The 20,382-nt window shown below is 35.0% G+C and overlaps 1 protein-coding gene across 1 annotated transcript; it reads right to left on the bottom strand.

The window, feature by feature from the left end:
* Nucleotides 1-11,656: 11,656 nt before the first annotated feature.
* LOC109000197 (cyclic dof factor 3-like) lies at nt 11,657-14,959 on the bottom strand. The gene is made up of 2 exons (XM_035687553.1): nt 14,690-14,959; nt 11,657-13,358 (listed from the first exon to the last, which is right to left on the bottom strand). The coding sequence occupies exons 1-2, from the start codon at nt 14,948-14,950 to the stop codon at nt 12,087-12,089; spliced, it is 1,533 nt and encodes a 510-aa protein (XP_035543446.1). The 5' UTR covers nt 14,951-14,959; the 3' UTR covers nt 11,657-12,086.
* Nucleotides 14,960-20,382: the final 5,423 nt, after the last annotated feature.

The following is a 20,382-nucleotide window of genomic DNA, read 5'->3' as shown; positions in this document are numbered from 1 at the left end:
GCAACTTGGCATAAATGAAACTTACAAGTCGTTATGCAAATAGATCTATTCCTAATGAAACTTGGCCTTTGGTTTCACCCTTATACTTCTAGGTGTTTGTTTGTTTTTTTTTTTTTCATTTTCCTCTGAACCAAACAATATTTCCAATTATTAGGGCAGGTTTGGGAGTAGGATGAGACACAAAATTTTTATCTTATCTCATCTCATCATTACACATTTTTCAAATCCCCATACAAAATATAATAAACAATTCAACTTTTTTAAATTCCAATTCAATTTTTTCAAATCCCAATACAATAATAATACTAAAATATAATATTTTAAACACTAAAACAAAACACAAAATTCTCATCTCACCTCCAAACCTGCCTTTAGTCTTTACTTAGTTTAAGATTGAACTGTTCGAAGAATACAAGTCTTGTAGACCGTGCTGCCTTGTTTGAATTCACAAACCATTTCAACTCATTTCATTTTCATCATACAACTTTTTATAAATTTCCATAAAATATAATAAACAATTTAACTTTTTCAAATCCCAAAACAATAATAATATTAAAAAATAATATTCTAAAAATATTTTATTCTACTATTCACAAACCATATCAACTCATCTCTAAATCCAAACGATTTATAAAAAAGTCTTTTAGATCCTCAGGTTGATATTGTTTCTTCTTCTCTAATCCCTTCATTTATCTATCTAAGATATGGCTACTGCCTTCGAGGTATTTTAACTCCTCGCTTATACTCTTATAATCATCTCTTTTAAAGTCAGAAAATCATTATCCCCCTCTCCCCCAAATTATCACCAACTTTTTGTAACTTTTTTATATTGATAAATATGATTTATATTGATCATAAGGATAGGCAAAAGCTTGGTACACGAGTCATATACGAGAGCAACATCTAGAAGTTGTGTTCTAATGATATAAGAAATTCATGAATGTTCATGTTATTAAAATCAATTACAATCGACCAATGAAATAAAGTATTAAAAAAGAAAGTTTTAACTTCAGTCATTGGCGCTCACAAGAGAAGTTTGATTTTCGAAACTTCTCTCATTCCTCTCCCTCCAAAGATATAACCATAAGTAGATTGAAACCATCTTCCAAATTGTGGCAATCTGAGAAGTGCCTTGGAGATCTCTCTAGGAAACTACTTCTTGGTATCACCCAAGCTACACCCACCCTAGCAAAAAAATTCAATCTACAAAATCTTGACAATCTCATAATGTATTAGTAGATGATCAATGGATTTCCCATTCTTTTTGCACAAACAACACAAATCCAAGACTATGATTCGACCTTTTTTTAGGTTGTTGATAGCGAGGATCTTCCCCAAGGAAGCTACCCATACAAGAAAGGTTGTCTTTAAGTGGGTTTTTGTCTCCCAAATAGTCTTCCACGAAAATAAATTTGTGGTTTGCATATAATGGATTGGTAGAAGGGCCGGAACGTGAACTTTCCTTTTGCTGGGGGTTGCCAAAAATGCTTGTCTTCACCTCCACCCCTCATAGGAACAAAGTAGACTAGATTATAAAATTCAGCGAGTACTTTGACTTCCCAATCTTGGAAAACTCTAAAAATTGTGACATTCCATTGGGAAGTACTACTAGATTGGTCTAGGAGGTTCGTAATCGAGGCTTCCTTGATTCTCGCTATACTATAGAAGTATGGATAAACTTCCTTGAGTGCACTTTCACCACACTATGTGTCATGCTAGAATTTGATTCGAGAATCGTCACTCGCCTCAAAACGACTATAACTGTAGAATTTAGACCATCATCTTTTGATGTGCTTCAAGAGCTCCACCCATATGGTCCACTCACCTCATTTGAGAACTAATTTATAATTACTTTACAATATTTTGAGTCTAAAACGGTTCTCCACAAGGCTCTTTATTCTGTAGGAAATCTCCAAAGTCATTTTCCCAACAAAACCTTATTAAAAAGTTGTAAGTTTCGATCACCCAGGCCTCCTTCTGAAATTGGGAAACAAACTGTGGCCCATTTTACTAGATGAAATTTGAACACATCATTCATCCCCCCATAGGAAATCCCATTGAAGTTTTTTCATACGGTAAGATACATTGGATGGAAGAGGAAATAATGAGAGGAAATATGTTGGTAAGTTGGAGAAGGTACTTTTAATACATGTGACTCTACCACATTTGGATAAGTACTTCCGCTTCCAACTAGCAAGTTTTTGTTTTATTTTTTTCTAGGGCATCTTCCCAAATAGATATCGATTTATATTGTGCACGCAATGGGAGGCCAATATATTTCATTGGTAGATTAGATATCTTACATCCCCTAATGAAAGCCATACTATCCACATTGTGAACTTACCCCATCGGAACTACGTATGATTTTCCTAAGTTCAGACATTTAGGCCAAAAATGACTTCAAAGCATAGAAGAAGAGCCATCAATGTACAAATATGTTCATGGCTGGCCTCACAAAATAAAAGGGAATCATCTTGGAATAAGAGATTAGATATATTAAAGCCAATATTAGCCTCTCCCATTGATAAACTGGATAGAAAACGACACTCCACAACACCTAAGATCATTTTGCTAAATACATACATTACGAAAACAATGGTAATGGAGATAGATGATTACTTTGTTTCAATTCCTGTAAGCTTTGAAGAAACCTCTTGGTGTGCGGTTAATCAAGATAGAAAAGTGTGCAGTAGAGATGCAATGTTTGATCCATGAGCACCATTCCACCCCAAAGCCGCATCTCTTGAACATATAGAGTAAGAAGCTCTAATTGACTCAATCATAGGCATTTTCCATATTTAGATTGAAAAGAAGCCCTGACTCTTCTGACTTGAGTTCACTATCCAAGCATTCATTGGAAATAAGTATCACATCAAGTATTTGCCTCCCCTTTACAAAGGTATTTTAGGGCTTTGATATTACTTCTCCACCACCATGCTTAACCTATTTGCCAATATTTTTGAGATGATATACGTCCCACTCACCAAACTAATGGGACGATAATATTTAGCCTCAACCACATCCGGTTCTTTTAGAATGAGAGTAGTGAAGGTTGCATTGAGACTTTTTTTTAACCTTCCATTTTCATGGAACTCTTGGAAAACCCTTATAATATCACCTTTGATCACTTCCCAACAAGTTTGAAAGAATGCCATAGTGAAGCCATCCAGACATCACCCAACAACCATGCTTTTTAACACTTTTTGGGCCCCATCTTCTCAAAAGGCCTTTCAAGCCATCATTCTTCTTCTGAAATGATAGTATCAAAAGTAAGTCCATCTAAACTCGGTCATAAAGAAAATTATTTTGAAAAAATTCTAATAGTAGTTGACAATGTGATTTATGGCCTCAGATTGGTTAGAGATAGTCACCCCATTTGCCAGTAACGTCTCTATGGCATTGTTCTTATTGTGCAAGTTAGCCACTGGATGAAAGAACTTGGTACATTAATCCCTACCTCCTTCAACCATAGGGCTCTTGACTTTTGCCTCCAATATATCTCTTTCAAGAGAGAAATCCTCTCAAGTTCTGTAGACACTTGAGTTTTATGAACCCTTTCCGTTTCTGTTAGATCCCTTTCCTCCACTATATTCTCAAATCTCTTAAGTCCCTCCAAGAGTGAGTTCTTCTAGCCTTCCACATTGCCAAACATATATTCATTCTAGCTCTTCAAGTCTTTATTCAATGCCTTCAATGCCAAGATAACTTAGATTTCTTTGGAATTTATAGGAAGCCCACCACAGTTTGACTTAGTCAATGAAGCCCTCTAATTTCAACCACTTGTGTTGGAGTTTAAAGTATCTTGGACCTTCGTGTATTCCTCCACTATCAAGAAGGATGAGAAATTGGTTTGAACATAGTCCGGGAAATTGCTTTTGAATAAGATTCGGATAATGTGTTTCATAAACAAAGGAGACCAAGAATCTAATGATCCTCGACCAAGAAGGATGTTCACAATTGCTCGACCAACTGAAGGAGCCACATGCAATAGGAGTATCTAATAGATCTTGATCCAAAATGGAGTTAGAAAAGTCTACTATTGCTAAATTGTAGTTGCAATCACCCAATTTTTCAATCAGGAAATGAGTGACATTGAAATCGCTACCAATACACTAAGGCATTTCCCAGATGCTACATAGCCCAACTAACTCATCCCATAATAGTCTTCTTGCTTGATCTACTTAAGGACCATAAACACCTGTGAAGGTCCAATGGAAACCATACTCATCATTCTTAAACAAGCAAGCCACTATAAAATCCCCCATGCCATCATCCACCTTTTCCACCACTCATTTGTCCCACATCACTAGAATGCCCTCTCGAGGCTCCATTGTAGGGTGTGCCAACCCGCTTGATTACATGCCCACAAACTCCTAATGATGCTTAAAGGGATAAATTCCAATTTCATTTCTTATAAACATACAATATCGCCTCGCCATTTGTGGAGTTGATTTTTTATTGTGAGGCACTTGTCCTTCTCATTTAGCTCCCTTACATTCCATGAAATGATTTTTGGTTTCATGATACAACCTCCATTGCTCTTCCTTTTGCTCTCCCATGGTTAGATCTCCTTTCTCTGGCCCCATTATTAACTGTCTAATTAAGTCGTTTTAACTCCATAGCTATTTTCTTAGCTGAGTTATGCTCACCGTTGGGGCTAGCATGTCTTTGTCTAGCCTCTACAACTGCAAATAAAGCAATAAATTGGTATTCTAAACTATTACATACAAGCCAAGCATAGTGTTGAATCTCCTTATCTTTGTGGAGGGCTCATTTCGAAGCCTGAGTATCATTCAAGTGTAAAGAGTTCAAAGGGGTAGGTGCCTCCCAGGTTTTTCTGGTGCCGCCCATGGGACTCGATTGAAGTAATAACAGACCATCTTCCTTCACCAATTCAGACGTTGATGTCTGCCAGTGCTCCCTCTCAACTCCATTAGAATCAAATAAAACCATTGTACCCATGGAAGTTTAAACCTCTACTGTGACCATTTTATAGTCCCCAACTTTGTTAGAAGCCTTACTAGAGCTCAAGCCCACTTCTAATGGAAGTTTCAACCCATTCTCGAGGAGTCACAAGTGAGTTCTCATCATCATTTGCCTCAATAGACAGGTACAACTTCCTTGTTTACCGTTGGCACGGTCGCCACCACAATGTCGGCCTGGATGTCATCCATCGAATTGCCTTCCACTCAACTCTTCTGTGTTGCCCTGTCCAACAGTTCATGTGCTCCGATAGTGATTTTGCGATTCTGGAAGAAGACTTGACTTTGAAGGAAGTTAATTGAGTATTTTTGATCAACTAAAGTTGGGTTACGGGTCCTAAAACTATATGGGTTGGCATCTTGTATTTTACGACCTATAAGAATCGAGGCCCACAACTCATTCTAACTCCCGATCACAACCCACAGTCTACCAACCTATGATGTTCAAATTCTAAGCCTAGTCACATATCCCAATTTAGCCTCTAAATCAAATTGTTGACCATCTCCCTCAACTCTAACGTCTCTTTTATAAGGCTATCTAAGGTCATCTGCTTTGCATTGTGGCCATTAAGTAAAGAACCCCCCCTCATTTGTTGCTTAAGTTTTGCAGGTTGGTGGTGTATCAGACCAGACCCTCGTGTCAACACATGTCTTTCAATTGTAACACCATGCTGTTTCGAAATGTCCAGATTGCCTTTTGAGCATTTAGACGACTACCCATCTCTTTTCATTCCATTGTCTGACTTGCAATGTACTCTTCTAGTGGTAGAACTAGCACATGGAATTAGGTTAGCCTATGCGTACGTCTTGACAAAGCTTTTGCCAAGTTTGTTTGCTTGATAGTTCTAGCCCCTTTTGATGTCTACTTCCTAGGTTTTCCCATGCTGTCATGTATGGAGCAATAAATTATCTAATACAAAATTATTGGTCGAATATTGAAGAGTATACATATTTAAACTAGTGTGCTGAGAATAAAATTTCTCTTTGAACTTTTATCTTGAATAATGAGTCTAACAATGTTTGGAAACACCTCTCAATAGTGAGAGGCATAATTGGTCAAAGTTGTTTTGTAACGCCCCAATGGAAGGCCCAAACCATATGGCCTATACTCCAAAAGGACTAGTCATTGATACAATTTGAGCCCCATTGTAACATTTCATTCCCAAGCAATGTGAGATCTCATTCACCACCTACCCATATCCTTATCATATGGGGTGTCACAATCTCCTCTCTTAAATTCTCAACGTCCTCGTTGGGCCTATCCGTTGTATGTGGCACGACTCAAGTCCCACATTTCTGGTTGAGATAGGTTCTGATACCATTTGTAACGCTTCAATGGAAGATCCAAACCATATGACATATACTCAAAAGGACTAGTCAATGATACAATTGGAGTCCCATTGGAACCTTATAAAGAGCAAGAATTTTTTTTTTTACCAAACAATGTGAGATCTCATTCACCACCTACTCTTATCCTTATCATATATGGTATCACAAGTTTGGCCTTAAAACCAATTTCAAATCACAACCTAATCCAATAGTAAAACGAAAAAAAGGCAAGTAGGGTGCATGGCGGGGAGTGGCAGAAGCCCTCGCACCACCTGTGTTGGAGGGGTGGGGTTCTTCCATCCCTCTACCCTTCTATCACTTATACTTCCATTTTCTGATTCTTTTAATTGTTATAAATAGATGTAGTGGAATGACATATAGCAAGATTTTATTGTGCATCTTCATGTTTTGGAGGCCATTGATTGCTTTAAGAAACCATTTATTAATAAAAAAACATGAATAATATTTTAAGAATAAAAAATGAAATCAGTCTCGAATCCCAATTAAACCAAAACCGCACAATGAAACCAAAATACAAAGTAGAAGATTTAGGTGTCGTTTTGATAATGAGTAGAGATGAAAATTGAATAAAATATTATTATAATATTTTTTTTAATATCATTATTATTTTGAGATTTAAAAAAATTGAATTGTTTATTATATTTTGTGTAAAAATTTAATAAAATAATAATAATTAAATTAGATGAGTTCAGATCACTCTTGTATCCAAACTAGGCCAGGTTTCCAAATAATTATAAGTAACAGTTTTGATAGGTTAGAGGTAATATTGCAAAAAGAATGATATATTAGAAGGCAAAATATAGTTTGTCTTCAGAGTTTTTAGACTCCATTATTGCGAGGGAAAGAGGAAAAATCAAAAACAAAATAGGAAAGGAAAGCTTGAAGCTGGGTTCTTCTCTATTTCTTACTTCTCTATTTCTATGGGAAAGTAGTAAAGCTTAATGTCTACATCTTCCTTTTTAAGATGCCTTTTATCTGGAAGTATATTTCTTTCTCTTCTTTCCTTTTGAGGCACTAAAATACATACCATTTTTATAAGGAAAATATTACTCTTCCTGCTGATTCTTCCTATTGAATCTTCTTGTCGGTGCTTTTTTATTTTTTATTTTTTTACTTAATGATTAAGTAAGTATTTTTTAATAATATTGTGATTTTTTTATTTTTTTTAAATATTTAAAAGTGTTAAAAAATACATGTTAAAAAAAAAAAAACAACTAGCGGGATCTCCCAGTAAGAGCTCCCAGCAGTGGGAGTAGCACCGCTCTTTTTATAATTCATAACTTTCATTTGAGATCTTTTCATATTTGCACAATTTTATCTGCAACACTATTATTAGACCATTGCATGGGAAATGTTTTTCAATCCTTTCAACAAAAACCACTTCTTTTTTTAAAAATCGGTTGGCTTTTAACTCAAATGGCCTATATCATATAAATATATATATATATATATATATAAAGTTGTTAAATTACTAATTATCGCAAAATTTAAATTAATAGAAAAATGACGAGCTTGATCATTTAAATTATAATTTTTTAACACTCTTCCTCAAGTGTACAATTGAAGAACATCATATGGATGTCGGCTCATTTATTAGGAAATAAATTTGAAATTTCAATTAAATAGTATAATAAGTAACCAATAGTACCAAAATCTTAAAACAATAGAAAATGGTGAATTTAAACATTTAAACTCCATTTTCATACAAAGATATTAGAAATGAAATGCCAAGTTTTCATTTGTTGATGGTTGAGATCAGTAGCTGACAATTAATGGAAACTACCTACAACATGAAACAACTTATTTTAGAAAACAATGTGCTCATAACCCACTATTTTCTGCCATTTTTTGTTCATGATCTGTCACAGCCTCGTTTGTTTTCATAGATAAAATGAGATGAGTTGAGATTAAAGTTAAAAGTTGAATAAAACATTGTTAGAATATATTTTTTTAATATTATTTTTATTTTGAAATTTGAAAAAGTTGAATTGTTTATTTTATTTTGTGTGGAAATTTGGAGAAATTGTAATGATTATCTTATGGACGTGTTTCACCGCCATTACCTCATGACCACATGCAGCCAAAGAGTAAGACAACTTGGGGGTTTGAGGGAACACCTCCGATGCCTAAGTTAGTGATTGAGAAGTAACTCTTTAATACCAAATAATCAGATGGATCTTACGTACTTGAGTTCTCCTCTTATATAGAGCTTTTGAACTGTTCTCATTCTTTGGGCAATAATAGTTATCCATTATTCAAATTAAAATCTGGATATGAAGGTTCTTCCCTTAGTAAATTCAAATGATAACCGTTCTTATCTTCTACTGCCGTTGGGTGGTTACCCAGTTGGTATTGGCAGTAGGTTGGGCCCTCTCGGTATTGATTGGGCTTTTTGGTAATGGGGCAAGCTTCAGGTTTTAAGCAAAGGCCCAAGCCCATGTGGGACTAACCAATTAGGAAAATAGACGAATTGAGATGAATTGAGATAAATTGTGAAAACAAACGAAGTTTGTCCGCAATTTGAAAAACATAAAAAGCACTAGGCCAAGGGATAAGTTATAGTGGGTGGTTGACTATGTGTACCAATGATTCAAGTTCCTTTTCTTAACAATGTCAAATTGATCAATAAGTGGCCATGCATATTAATTTCTTGCAACCGCACTTTACCCCAAATGATATTTAATTGATAATGGAGGTAATGGAAAACGAAGTCAAAAAACAAAGAAAAGGGAAAAAAAAAAAGAGAAGGCTGCCCAAGTTCATAAACCTTATCAACTCAAAAAGATAATGTCACATATTAATTTTAATATATGCACTAAGATTCTGGATTATAGTAAGAATTATTCAGGAAAGTGTCTTCAAATTTGGAGAGATCCCACTTGGTTAGAAATTAATGGTCGTATTTTAATATTTTACTTTAGCTCTAAGGCTTCTTCCAAACTGGTGCGGTTTGAAATGACATGCCGTTTTGGAACCAAATAGGAATAATAAGTCTTGTTTAAGTCCTCATGAATCTTGAGATCAATTCGGCTTCGTTTGGATGCTGAGATGATCTAAGTTGATCTAAGTTAATTTGTGAATAATAGTATTTTATGGATCCTATTAAGGGCTGCATCCTGCATGGATACATTTATCTCCCATGCTCTTAAGATTTCACTTTCATCAATTCCCTCATCCATTTGATAAACTAGATTACACATTTTACCTAAAGTAATAATAGATTCACTTTGCAAACTTTAATCAAATTTGACAGTTAAGATTATACCGTGTTGCCCTTTTTTTATGCAAATTTGAAAAGTATAGGTAGTTTAAGATGCAAAATGACAGAGTTGTGGGTGAAAAGTATAATTATAATTGTTAAGATGGACGAAAACCATTGTACCACTTGAAAATCGAATATCAACGAATGATGCATATTGTGATCTTTTATAGCGTAAGTTTGTAATGTGTTGAAAACTAGTAGTTTGAGTGATTGTGCGTATTTATTCATGTGAGTATCATATTTATTTATTTTTTTCAAAGTGATTGCGTGATGCTTGTATACTTACAACTGCAACTATCATTTCTCTTGTATAAAAGGTAAGAAGTTTGCTATACATCAACCATTATTTACTCTTACACCTCACACCTGACAGCTGCTTCTTTCTTTTTTCATAGGGTATAGGGTGTGGGGTAGTGCATAGTGGTTGATGGAAAGATTAATTCAAAAGGTAAATATCTATTGTCTTCTACAATTTTGGTTTTTTGTTGACTTTAGGGTGCATGGTGTACGACATTTAAGAAAGTTTAATTTTTTAAGTTGAACCAAGGGGATATTACATTGTAATCATAAAAATGAGGGAGAATGACATTGTTTACTTGTTGAAGTTTGAATATGAAAATTTCATTTCAACATTTACTTGTCGAAGAAGTCAAATTAATAGTGGTTGAGAAGAGAGACTGGGGATATTTTAGTTGAGAATAAGAGCAATTAGCATATGCATCCCAAAAGTGGTGCTGATTCTGCTGAACATTAAGCTTGTGATCGACTTTCTGTTCAAGTTGACATAATGAGGTTAGAAATCATTAAATTCATTCACGAGCACAGATTATTCAACCAAATGGCTAGAAATTGATGATGATAAATGCACACTTGAGTCTTGACTCGGTCCTTCACCAATACTTTATCTACCCCATAGAGTTGAATGTATGCATATGGATGAAAAGTGATGGAAGATTGCTTTCCCATGAAAAAGAAAAGAGCATAAAGAGAGGAAAGCAAAAGCAAGAGAGAATGCCAAAAGTATTTGTGGCATTATGTGCATTTGGGTCCCATAGCAGCTCATTTTATACATAAAATGTGGCCTGTATTCACTTGTTGCTGCAAAAATATCTGTTTTGTTTTTGTCCTTGCTTATTATTTAGGGACATACACCACTTTTTTTCTTATGTATCCACCAAGTGTTACAAAGACACTTGAATACATCTAGAGAGTAATCCAAATATCCATAAATGGTCGGTCTTGTCAATACATAAAAACCATTCCGCGTTTTTGTCATTACCAAAAGGAGCATATCTCTCTTGCCAACACCACCATCTGATCTTCCATTAATCTATTTGCTGCAGATATTACACCAGTTACTGTTTAGTCTTTGAGCCAAAGAGTCAAATATCTTCTCTGTTTCTCTTCCCTTGAACCAAATGGACATGATTTATAGTTTGCATGAGTATGCAATTATGTTGGCCCTTTTTTGTAGAGGGAACAACATTATAATAATTTCAGTGAGGAGAAAAAAACAGGGGAAGAAAGGAGAGCAAGGAAAATATGGAACTTTGTTCCTACATTCCACCTTTTCTGTGCTAATTGCTTCTACTCTTTGAGCTTTTTTTGAAAAAGATTGAAACTTTGGCCACTTTTCGAATTTGATTCAAGTTTATCCTCACAAGAAGGGCCTAAAAAGAATTCAATTTTGCTGTTTCTGTCACCATCCATACTTTAGCCCCACGAGGAACCCCAACCTATTGCTGTCTTCAATAGTGGCACAGCTGTAAGGAATAACTACCACTGTTTTGGTACCATCCAAGCATTTAGAATTGCATTTAGTCCTTTCAACTTCTGTTGTTAGTGATTGAATCTTGAATCCTAGTAGATTTACTTTTTCTTCTATCTCATCGACAGCAAATTCTCCTTTTTACAATCTAGTTACTCCTATAATACAAGAAGACCAATAACCTTTTATTTTCCTTTTCTTTTTGATTGAATTCCACAAATAGTCTTGGTGACAAAAACATTGATTATTGCACAAAGAAGCAGAGCAAATGTAATTTCAACCAAAAAATAAAAATAAAAAAGAGGGAAATGGAGTGAAGGGATCCATTTTCAGCATTATGAAAATTTGGAGTCCAGTACATCTGGGATTTTATAAATCTAAAGACCTTTCTCAAACTCTGTACTATTATCTCACATACATATAAATATGCACATGACCACTAACTCGGCAAACTAAATACATCATAGGACATCTGTTCATACCGTCACAAGAAAGCAAATTAGTTCCCAGTTCCACTGGAAGTTCTAGATTAATTGGCTACCATTGAGAGTAAACCCTCTCCAGTTCTTGGTCCCAAATTAGCTTGCCAATTGGTTACCAAGAGGCTGGCGAACCAAATTGACCTATGCTGGGTGACCGTTAGCACTTCAAACTCGGTCGAAACTGAGTTGAATCCAACATCATACTTTCAACCTAAATGACCATTATGTCATAAATTACCACTTCATGAGATCTCATGAAAGTTGAGGGATCTAGACAAGGCTGCGGGGTTTGCCCGCAACACTGGAGACAGTTCAGCTACGTGGTTCTTCTCATCACTCTTTGATTTAAAGGCCTTGAACATTCCTCCCCCAATGTTAGATTCATTCTTGATTCCAAGCGTTGCCCATATAGAACTCTTTGCAGCTTCACTTGGGTCATCAATCCTCAAAATTTTAGGAACCAAAACAGATCCGGTTTTCCGTTTTGATGGCTCTTTCTCTGAGTTGTCTGATTTAAGCATGTCACTATCTCTTGAGTGCTTCCCCAATGTCGGAGAATTTTGTCCAGAGCTTGGAGACTTCTGATTAGGAGAAGATTGTGGAGACAGCCAAGGGATGCCCCAAGTGCCAGGGACACCACAGTTCCAATAAGCTGCTGGATAGAATGGCATAGGAAATCCAGGAGGGCAGAGAGCTGGTGGGGGAACTGCAGAATTCCATGGATAAGGCCAAGGAACACCGGGGAGGCATGGAACTTGAGGAGGGAAACCATTAATGCTTTGCACAAATGGTTCTGAAGGGCGGTGTTTGCCTCCTTCCTCCATTGAATTTGAAACGGTAACAGAAGATCCGCTTGAGCAATCATCCCCATTTTCTCTACCTTTGCAAGGAACTGGAGTTCTTGATTCCTCAAGACTATGAAATCCATTCCGGGTACAGTCCATCACCTGCTTCTCCCCAAGATTCAAAACAGAAGCCATGGAGTCACAGATGGGTGCATCTAAGCCAAAGCTGAGGACTCTACCATTGCTTTTCAGCGTGGGGTAGTGATCTCCATTTGGAGCATCAATTCTAGCAGCTTGGAGAGCATCTGAGATGGTGATATGACGATAATGTGAGGCAGAGTTCTTGTTCTTGCGGCGTCCGGCTCCTACTGGCACATTCCTCATGGTACCACCAGCAGTCCAGTATCTTTGACATGCTTTGCAGAAATGCCGAGGCTGATTGACATTGTAATTATTATAGTAACAGAATTTTGTGTCCATGCTTTTGCAGCGAGGGCATGGGAGAATTTTATCTGGCTTCTTCAAGGTTTTCTCTTGAGAGTTGTTTGTATCACTCTGATCTTTCTCAGTCTTGGCAGGTTTTTCTATTGCATTTTCTTCCTCAATAGAGGGTGTTTTAGGATTCACACTAGCATCCAGCAATGTTTCTGAATTTATCTGATCTTCTGTGTTCAGCGCTGGATCATTGTCTTGTTTCATCATCTTAGTGTCTTTCGTTGATGGTGAATCCTGCAAATCAAACATAGATTTTCATTTAGTCGGTAACTAGTTACAAGTATTTGAAATAAGTACATCAATTCAGATGGGAGCCTACTCAGCATGGTTGCACCAACATCGAGGGCAAGCAACAAAGAAAAGTAAAAATAAACTTAGAAATACATAGTGATTGTCTGCAAAATCCAGATATTTGAAACCCGGTAGTTGTATATGCATATTTGTTTTGACAAAATCAAAGCCACATTAATACTACGCAATTTCATTGAGACTTCTGGAAATTTATAGAAGCCACATACCCTGTCCTGTAAAATCAAAGTACAGTAGGAAACTTCTAGATATAAATAGAGAAACGCCAATTTATATCAGTACAAGACAACTAGTAACTAGAGTTTTTCATTTTAAAAAAATATTAGAGAAAATCCAGTTCAGAAAAGCAAATTGAATTAGAAGAAAATTAAATTCAGAAACTCTACAGAAAACGCTTTAAATATTTCACACTCATTTTGTAGATTGTAAAATGCTTGGCAACAATAAAAGTTAAATTGTCATAAGCAAAGACCCTCTCTCTTAGGTTGTTTTGGAAAAAACAAAGGCCCTTGTCTCTGGAGTAGCTTGAATGGCTAATTGGTCAAAAGGAGGAGAGCTTTTAAAACACGAAATCGAAGCTGGAAGTAAAATAAAACCTTGAAACTTAAAATTATATAATTCTCAGAAGGGTTTGTCTAACACTATTTTTCGAAAAACTTGTTCAAATAATCCAGAAACTGGTTTAAAACTCATTGCTTAGAGGACCAATTAATCAACGAAATTTCTCAGCAGCATCAAGAGCAGGTAAAAAACGTTTTAGAGCAACTAAAACATAGTAAGAAATTTGTGGGTAGAAATTGTACTCCAATTGGTTGCATACGGATTGATAAGGAAATCAAAAGTTCAGAATCTTAAAAAAATATTAGCTTTTCAAAACGTAAAACTCAACGAAGCTCAAATGTGTAGAAACTTGGCTTTGCCAAGCCCTCAATTTTGAAAAACCAAAAGAGTGAAATATCAACACCAAAGTCTAAAACTAAATGAATACCCCAAAAAAGCACCAAAATTAGATAAAAATAAAAACGTTTTCTTCAGCGAGAAAGCAAAATTCAAAAAGGAAAACCCCAAAACCCCAACTAAAACCCAGGGCCACAAAAGGGGAAAAAAACCGCCGGAGCCACTTTACCATCCCCATTGAAGATGATAGTGAAACAAGTAAAACCGACCAACCAGCACTTTCAACGTCCGAACAAATGAGTTTCCCTAAAATTTTCTGATAAAGGAGACTAAAAACCTTATTTTCTCACTCTCTGTACCTTCTCTGAGTCTTCTTCTTCTTCTTCTTCTTCTCCTACTCCGCTACACCTTTCCTTCTCTCGAGCAGTCGCCGACATGTCTTCTCCAGCGAGGGCCGGAGTCTCGCCCTCAGAAGGCAAGGGAATTTTCTTGCCGAAGAGCGTGATGGCAGGGTCTTTATTTTCTTGCATTTTCTGGGGAAGCAAACAGGGGAGGTGGAAAGGAAAAAACGCGCGAGGTTTTTCTTCGGGTTTGGGAGGGTCTGATCTCTCAGTTGGCATTGGACGTAGTAGGAGTCGCAGTCTACGTTATTGATCCCGTTTAAACAAAGAGGTGGATGCCACGTCAGCACAAGAGTTTGATTCTCAGCCACAAGTTTTTGTGGCCTCCAGATTTTCTCTTCTTTCTTTCTCCAATTTTTGATTCTCAGTCTCACCCCATCGCACAGAGACTTTGGTGCAACCAAGTCAGTCGTGTCCATGAATCTCGGCCTCGTTTGAAATTTGGATTGTAGTGAGATGAATTAAATATTAAAATTTTAAATTATTAAATTTAAAACCAATTTATATATGAGATTTATAATTTTTTAATTCAATATATTTTTATATACAAAATTTATAATATTTTTTAATTTTTTATAAATATATTTAAATTTATTTTAATTTTAAATACATTTAAACTTATTTTAAATAGATTTTTATAAAACTCAATTTATTATCTTAATTTATTACTATTTATAAAGAATTCAATTCATCTCAATTCAACTTAACATTTAGACGGCCAGAAGAGTCTTTGGGGACAGTTCCTTGAGGTACATAAATTTGGATCACTATATACGTGGCAAGTTGGGAATGGTGGAAAGGTAGATAAAATTTCATTTATAAGAAATGTAAAGTCTGCAATAGAAATTGTCCACATGTTTAATGTAATAATTGTAAATTCATTAATATCATAACATCTCCTCCAAGCATTTATCTTCTTTTAATATGGTTCCCATCATACTCATATGTTTGGGATTTGGAAATAAAAATATTATTCATCCTCCTTTTTAAATATAATATTTTTTCATCATATAATATTAAATAATTAATTACTTAATATTACATAAATGAAAAATAAAGAAGGGAAAATATGATAAATAGTATTATCAGCCTAACCACTATCTCTATTACTATATATATATATATATATATATATATATTTTGCCCACACAGATATATATATATAGATATTATATCTATCTACTATCTCTATTACTATTATATAAGGGTCTATCTGCTTATGAATAGTAGACTTTAGGGGATCTCTACTTTTCGTTTGTCTTCAATGTTTCTTTTATGTACTTTTGTGCCCTTATTTGTTGTTTTGTCTTTCCGTTTCTGTACGGCTGTGTCTTGCCCTTTTTACGTTCCTGCCCTTATTTGATTTCCTGTGTACATTTTTTGCCCTTAATTGGTTTATTTTTGCTTTCCTTATTTGTTATTCTGTTTGCTGCTTTTGTACATTTTTTCCCCTATTCTATTTTTATTTTTTATGTTTTTGCTGTTGTTTGATTGCATTCGTACGTTTTTTTGTTATTTTTTAATTTTTATTTTGAATTTGCTTATTTTACGTTTCGCTTATTCTTGACAGAGTGTAGCTTCTGCTCTCGTTGTTGGGCTTTTATTTGTTATTTTATTGAGAATGAAATTGATTTATGTTGTATTTGGTTTTACACTTTTGGTTCTTGCACAGTGCTTTAGTGCGTTGGTGTGATGTGTTAAGGATGTGTCCCACCACCGATCATAATTATTAACCTGCAAATCGTTAAGTGGGTGGCACGGTGCGACTGTGACATTTTTTATGCTTAAGTCAACAATAAGTGAGAGATAATAATTTAAGAATGCTCAATCAAATCATTCGAAAGTTACCTATTGCCTTTATATATAGGCATGAAAAATATTAGATAAGTACTATAAACTAATTAACTTGCACAATGTTTAGCTATTAAAAGGCTTATTCCTGATGTATCGGAGTTGTCTAATCACCACGTCATCTATACCAAAAATGACAAAACGGCGTTATTTGGTCATATGTTATTAAGTTATTTTCTAAAAGCTTCTACGCATGAAACGACGTCGTTTTGTCATACTTGGAGCGAGGCTGGGCCCCCTCCATCCTCTGCCTCCATTGGAGGCCTTAGATATGGGCGGAGCCGCCCCCCTCATTTGAGGCACAGAGCCCCGCTGCCTACCCCCATTAGATATTTTTAATTTTGAATTATTTCAGGAATGATGTTAGACAAGATATGATACTTTTTATGAAGCCAAATGTAATGGTTACTAATTTTGGCATATTTTTTTGGACTTGTTAGAATGAATTATTTTCAGTGCATAGCATTCTAGGATTTCAAAAGATAGAATTTAGTTTTTGTTCTAGAAGATAAGATTATTATTCCCTCCTCTACGTTCCACAGGTAGACATAGTTAGTTTTTTGCATTTGGATGTCATATTTTCATTCTTTTGAATTAAAGACTTTGATCAAGAAAGAAAAAACATATTTTTGAATGCTACTCTTCACCCACCTTATTCATTAACCCATTGCTATATAATTGAACCAATTTTAGAGTTTTATACCAAGTGTTAATGTCGTATTTTGCACACCTTTGAGCTAGGTTCCAACAATTTAGGTTTTCAGGACTTGAGTTTGTGAAAATAGAGAAGAAGACAATTGGGAGAGGGCGACCTTGGGGCCAGAGAGTCTCTGATGCCAAAGTCAGTAAATTCTCTTGGAAGTTTGTAAATAAGTAAAAGAGTATAGGAATCAGAGAGTCTGGGGAACAGATCGTGTCTACCCCCATGGAGTCTGTGTCCTTTGTATAGTTTCTTTTGTCAGAGTCCTTTAATGTGACGTAGCTCTGCTACAATGTCATTAATGTGGCGTGTAGGTCAGATAGTGGTGCCATTAATGCGGCGTGGTTCCTCGATTTACCTCACCTCGCTGACGTCTTTGGTGGTCCGTTGATCTCCCCTATCAGAGGATCGAGGGTCCATCGTATTTTTTGCCCATTATGCTGACAAACACTCAAGAGCTGGACATTATTAAGAGGGTCTTCTAGTCGTGAACCTCATCCCCTGCAGCACGTTCCCTCATTCAAGTAGCGTCCAAAAGAGCCTACCCATAGGTCGAGTTGAAGATTCTACTTGTTCTGAGCTAGGCCTTTGGTTTGTTCCCTTTAGTTGCCCTTCTTAGGCCCACTTAGACAGAGGGGGAAAAATTCCCTTACACCAAGTTTTTATGCTACTCTATATTATCCTATTTTCTGTCACATTTTATTTTCTGTATATAAATGTTATTTCCAGGATTTTTTCACACATTTGAAAAAACGTGCCTTGCACATTGCAGTACCATCAACTAGTGTGTGTATATATATATATATATATATATTCCCCCTGGCCTCAACTATGGATAGATTTGCACTGATCTTTATTCGATCGAGTTCAAGTAGATTCTTCTATATTATTGTCTCAAGCATTAACGGTTCTACCAATCTCAACATGCTAGCAGCTTGCTGAGACGTACATCCTACAATAAGGCGAGGTATATATTCGTAATAAAAACATGAAGTATGGAGGTAAGAAAGACATGGCTACTGATCCCCATGCTCCAAGAGAGAATTAGGCCCCTAGGAAAAAACTACTAAGAAATATGGAAAGGAAAAGTCTCCGGTAGAGGTTTGGAGTGGCTATACGGTGTCTGTACGTATATTTATAATAGTGAATATAAAATAAATTCAAGAAAAATAAATAGAGAATAAAACACAGATTTTCGTGGTTAGATATTGAGCCTATGTCTATGGATTGTTTAGAGGGCAAATCCACTATAGTATGATTATTTTACAATCTCTCATAGTCTCTTATCTTTACTATATAATGAAAGTTGAAGATCTATTTTTTAGAAGAGACCTTTTCTTTGGAGCTCTCGTCGTGAAGTTGAAGAAGATAAAATATGACATTATTTGGAAATATGTTAAAATTTAAGAGGTAATGTTACGTATAAATACAATTTTACGTACAGTAATATTATATGTATTGAGTATTCACCTTATTTTATCAATTCTTTTAATTAAAATTTCAAAATATTTAACAATTCAATAGCTGATGTATCAATACGCGGTATGATCATGTGAATAAAATTATAAGTATAATAGCATTTTTTAAATTAAATTTTTAAATCAATGATAACATGATTACTTAATAGTTGATATATTTGAAAAGGAAAATGATTTATCTACAACACATTTTACAATACATTGTATAACAATGTGTTAAATGAGGGGCATTATTGTAAAATCATCTTATAAAAATAAGATGATTTTACAATAATACCCCTCATTTAACACATTATTGTACAATATGTTGTAAAATGTGTTGTAGGTGTATCACTACTCATTTGAAAAAAGTTTTTTGAATTCAAAAGAAGAAAGAAAACATACAAGACTGACAAGGTCCGATGCCTAGTCATCTGCAAACACGTGTCAAACGTGCAACACGTGTTAACCATCTACTATATTTAACAAAAGAATCAGCCTGGTCATGACACGTGTCCTATCCACTGAAACTTAGTTTATTGTTTGGAGAATTATAAAATTGGTAGACGTGGGGATGAAAAGTTCTCCGCATTATCTTTTGGGGTGTAAGAATTAAGAAAGGTCAATCATGAAGAGGCTTTGCTTTGTTTTTTTTAAGAATGTATGAGAGGTTACTTTTCCTAACTAAAGTTTAGTTTATTAATGTAGGACGGTGGCGTGGTCGGCTAGCCTTTTAAAACATGCTTAATTAATTTAGGCCTTGTTTGTTTTCCAAAAACATCTCATCTCATCTCACCTCATCATTACAACTTTTTCAAATCCCCACACAAAATAAAATAAACAATTCAATTTTTTCAAATCCCAAAACAACAATAATATTAAAAAATATATTTTAACAATATTTTATTCAATTTTTTAACTTTAATCTCAACTCATCTCATCTCATCTCTGAAAACAAACGGGCCTCTAGATCCAATCAAATACTGATTTCTACATTTTAATCTAATCGGTTTTGAGTTGATTAGGATCAAAATTAATCCTAATTTTTTTTAGGGTTTTTCTTTTTGTTTTGCATGTAGTTTTTTTTTTTTTTAAATGTTGTGGAAGGGATATATAGGGCCTTGGGACTTATTTTCAAAATTAATCATGCTGCATATGGTGTGGAAGGGATATTTATGGCCTTGAGGCAAATAAGCCCATGCGTTGAAAGGCCCAAGTTATGACTTTAGGAGTCGAATCAGTTTTGCAAGCTTAGAGATTGGATCTTTAATCATGTGATGAATAACATAAAAAATAGATAACATCTTAGATGGTTCAAGAAATCTATCTTACTGATTTATTCGAGAGTTATCCAAGATAAATTTTGGAATTAGTCGTTATTAATATCTTCATACTCCTATAAATAACACATGAATATAACACATTGAGATTCATTCATATATTATATATTGAGAACATTTCTCTCTAACTTAGGCATTGGAATACCTCTAGGCACCCAGTGCCACCATCTTATTTGTTGTAGGTTGTCCGTGTAGTTAGTAGTGTGAAACACGTTCTTAATGTACTACTTGGAAAATATAGAGTTTGTTAGATGGGGTGACAAATTATTTTCTTCGTTTTAAATTTTATTATCTATAATAATG

The sequence above is a fragment of the Juglans regia genome, chromosome 2, assembly GCF_001411555.2.
Source record: "Juglans regia cultivar Chandler chromosome 2, Walnut 2.0, whole genome shotgun sequence".
NCBI lineage: Eukaryota > Viridiplantae > Streptophyta > Magnoliopsida > Fagales > Juglandaceae > Juglans > Juglans regia.
Note: the sequence above shows the minus strand (reverse complement) of the source record. Positions and strands in the feature narration are given on the sequence as shown.